Source organism: Corvus kubaryi, unplaced genomic scaffold (assembly GCF_017639235.1).
Source record: "Corvus kubaryi isolate FWS band 111438036 unplaced genomic scaffold, C.kubaryi_AGA036_p1.0 37272, whole genome shotgun sequence".
NCBI classification, from domain to species: domain Eukaryota; kingdom Metazoa; phylum Chordata; class Aves; order Passeriformes; family Corvidae; genus Corvus; species Corvus kubaryi.
In genome coordinates this window covers 1,965,621-1,968,051 of record NW_024581084.1, presented here as the reverse complement: position 1 = coordinate 1,968,051, position 2,431 = coordinate 1,965,621, and the positions used below count along the sequence as shown (strand labels likewise).

The window sequence follows — 2,431 nt, the reverse complement described above, 5'->3', positions numbered from 1 at the left end:
ATCCTGGGGCTGGTTCCTGGTTTTGGGCAGCCTGGATGTGTTATCCTCGGGGATGTGTGGGAAGGAGAGGAGGAAGGGAGCAGGGACAAACCCCCCGATGGGCTTCTCCTGGATCTCCCCCTGGTTCCATCCCTTCCTCCTGCCCCTCGGGGGTCAGCGTGGGGGTCCCTATTCCCGGTGGGATCAGGATGGGGGGGCTCCCCACCCTTCCCACACAGACCCCTCCATTCACAGCTGCCACCCCGTTAATTTGTCGTGGCCAGGAGCAGCAATAGCTGCTTTGTGCCGAGCGAGGGAAGGAGGAAAAAAAAAACCCCGGCCCAGACAGCGGCTCCAGTGTTTTCCAGCAGGGATGGTTTTCCCCCTCCGTCCTCCCTCTCTCTGCCTGGAATAATGTTTGTGATTGTAATGGCCGGTCCTGCTCAGGGAAACCCGGAGCCTCTCCCCCTTCCCCTCCCCTCCTCTGTAAACCCTGGGAGAAGTTTAAACAACCCGGAGAGGTTTTTCTCACCGGGCTTATTTTACTCATAGGAAATGAGGGGGTGAAAAGAGGGAGCTGGGAGCTGGTGGCAGAGGAGGAACTGAGCTTGGGAGAGGCTCTGGGATCCTTCTGGAGATCCCTCAGAGCCCGACCCCTCCCTGCTGGAGCCCCGACCCCAGGATGGTCCCGCTCTTGGTGTCCCTCAGTGCCACCAACACCCCCCAGCAAAGCCACCATGGAGAAACACTCCGAGTGTGGAACAAGGGGTATTTGTGGAGTCCAGGGAGCCCAAACACAAGCCCTGTTTGGTGCCTGAAACATTCCCCAAAACTCCCGAGGCCCTGCGCAGCTGGAAGGGCAGGAGATGGATGTGCCAGCCCTGCACAGCTCCAGCAGGAACCCAACGGGAGCTGCTCAGGGAAGGAATCCTTCCCTGTCAGGACAAAATCCTTCCCTGGGAGGGTGGGCAGGCCCTGGCACAGATTGTCCATGGAAGCTGTGGCTGCCCCTGGATCCCTGGCAGTGCCCAAGGCCAGGCTGGATGGGGCTGGGAGCAGCCTGGGACAGTGGGAGGTGCCCCTGCCCATGGCAGGGGTGAGATGAGCTTTAAGGTCCCTTCCCACCCCAACCATTCCATGATTCCGTGACCGATGCACGGCTCCCCTCTCCCCTCCGCTGATTCTGACTCCGGAAGTCCAAGTGTTCCCTTTCCATGGGATGCAGGAGGGGGAAAGAGAGAAAGCAAAATCCTGTGGCTGTTGGGGCCCCTCTGGCAAAGCCCCCCAGGAGGGAGGAACCTCAACCCTCCCTCAGTGCTGGGCTGCCCCAGCTGCCGAGGGCTGGGAATGCTGCTGCTCCTGGGAATTCTCGGGCTGGAATCACCTCAGGGGCCTCCCAGGACAAGTCTCTTGTCCTCCATCTGGTCCCTGTCGCTCCATGGGCTGGTGCTGGAGCTGCTGGAAGCTGTGGAGCTGCTGGAGGATGGAATTTGCTGGGATCCTGTTCAATCTGAGCACGAGCAGCCCTGGGGCCGGGAATGCTTCTGTTGAATCCTTAATCATGTCCCTCTTCCCTGCTCCCAGCAGCCTGTCCCGGGCTGAGCTTTGCCCCTAACACAAAAATATCTGTATTTGTGCTTTTTTCAGGAACTTAGCCATTGGGATTGGGATCCAGAACTTCCCGGAGGGCCTGGCTGTCAGCCTGCCCCTGCGTGGGGCTGGATTTTCCACATGGAAAGCCTTCTGGTGAGCTCTTCCCTCTTCTCCCAGGGACACGGGCCCTCCGCAGCACCTCCTGTGCTGGTTCCCTCCCATATCCGTGTGTCGCTCCATCACGGAGCTGCCCTGGGGATGGGCTGGCCCTGGATGTGCTGGGTTCCCTCTGGAATCGCAGGGAGCTGCTGCTGGGAGTGCTGCTGCTGCCCAGCACTGTCCTGCTCCTTCCCCACCCTCCAAGCTCAGATCCAAGCCCCTGAATCCCAGGGGATGCATCCCTGATCCCCACAGGTCACCGCATTCCGGTTCAGTGCCTGTGCTGAGCTCCCAGATCCCGCACTGCCATTATTATTATTATTATTATTATTATTTAATTTTTACGTCACTTCATTTTTCTCTCCCTTCACTCCAAGCTGGAATTTAACCCCACTTCCATTTTTTTGTCCCTTTTCCCTGAGGTGCCAAAGCCAAGGGCACAAACCCTGGGAGCGGGAGCTGGGCTCCTGCCCGTGCTCCAGGTGCTGGGCGGGAGGGCAGGGGGAGGCTCCCAAACTGCTCCAAAGCTTTCCTTTCCTTTCCCCTTTCCCCTTTCCCCTTTCCCCTTTCCCCCTTTCCCCTTCTCCCTCTCTCCTCTCCTCTCCTCTCCTCTCCTCTCCTCTCCTCTCCTCTCCTCTCCTCTCCTCTCCTCTCCTCTCCTCTCCTCTCCTCTCCTCTCCTCTCCTCTCCTCTCCTCTCC

At 59.2% G+C, this 2,431-nt stretch overlaps 1 protein-coding gene across 2 annotated transcripts in view; it reads left to right on the top strand.

Moving 5' to 3' along the window:
• The window catches only part of SLC39A11 (solute carrier family 39 member 11), a 124,172-nt gene that overhangs the window by 65,390 nt on the left and 56,351 nt on the right, over positions 1 to 2,431 (top strand). For both annotated transcript variants that reach the window (XM_042025519.1, XM_042025518.1), the window contains exon 8: positions 1,627 to 1,725. In XM_042025519.1, the coding sequence (XP_041881453.1) occupies positions 1,627 to 1,725 (99 nt within the window). The remainder of the gene's footprint in view (positions 1 to 1,626; positions 1,726 to 2,431) is intronic.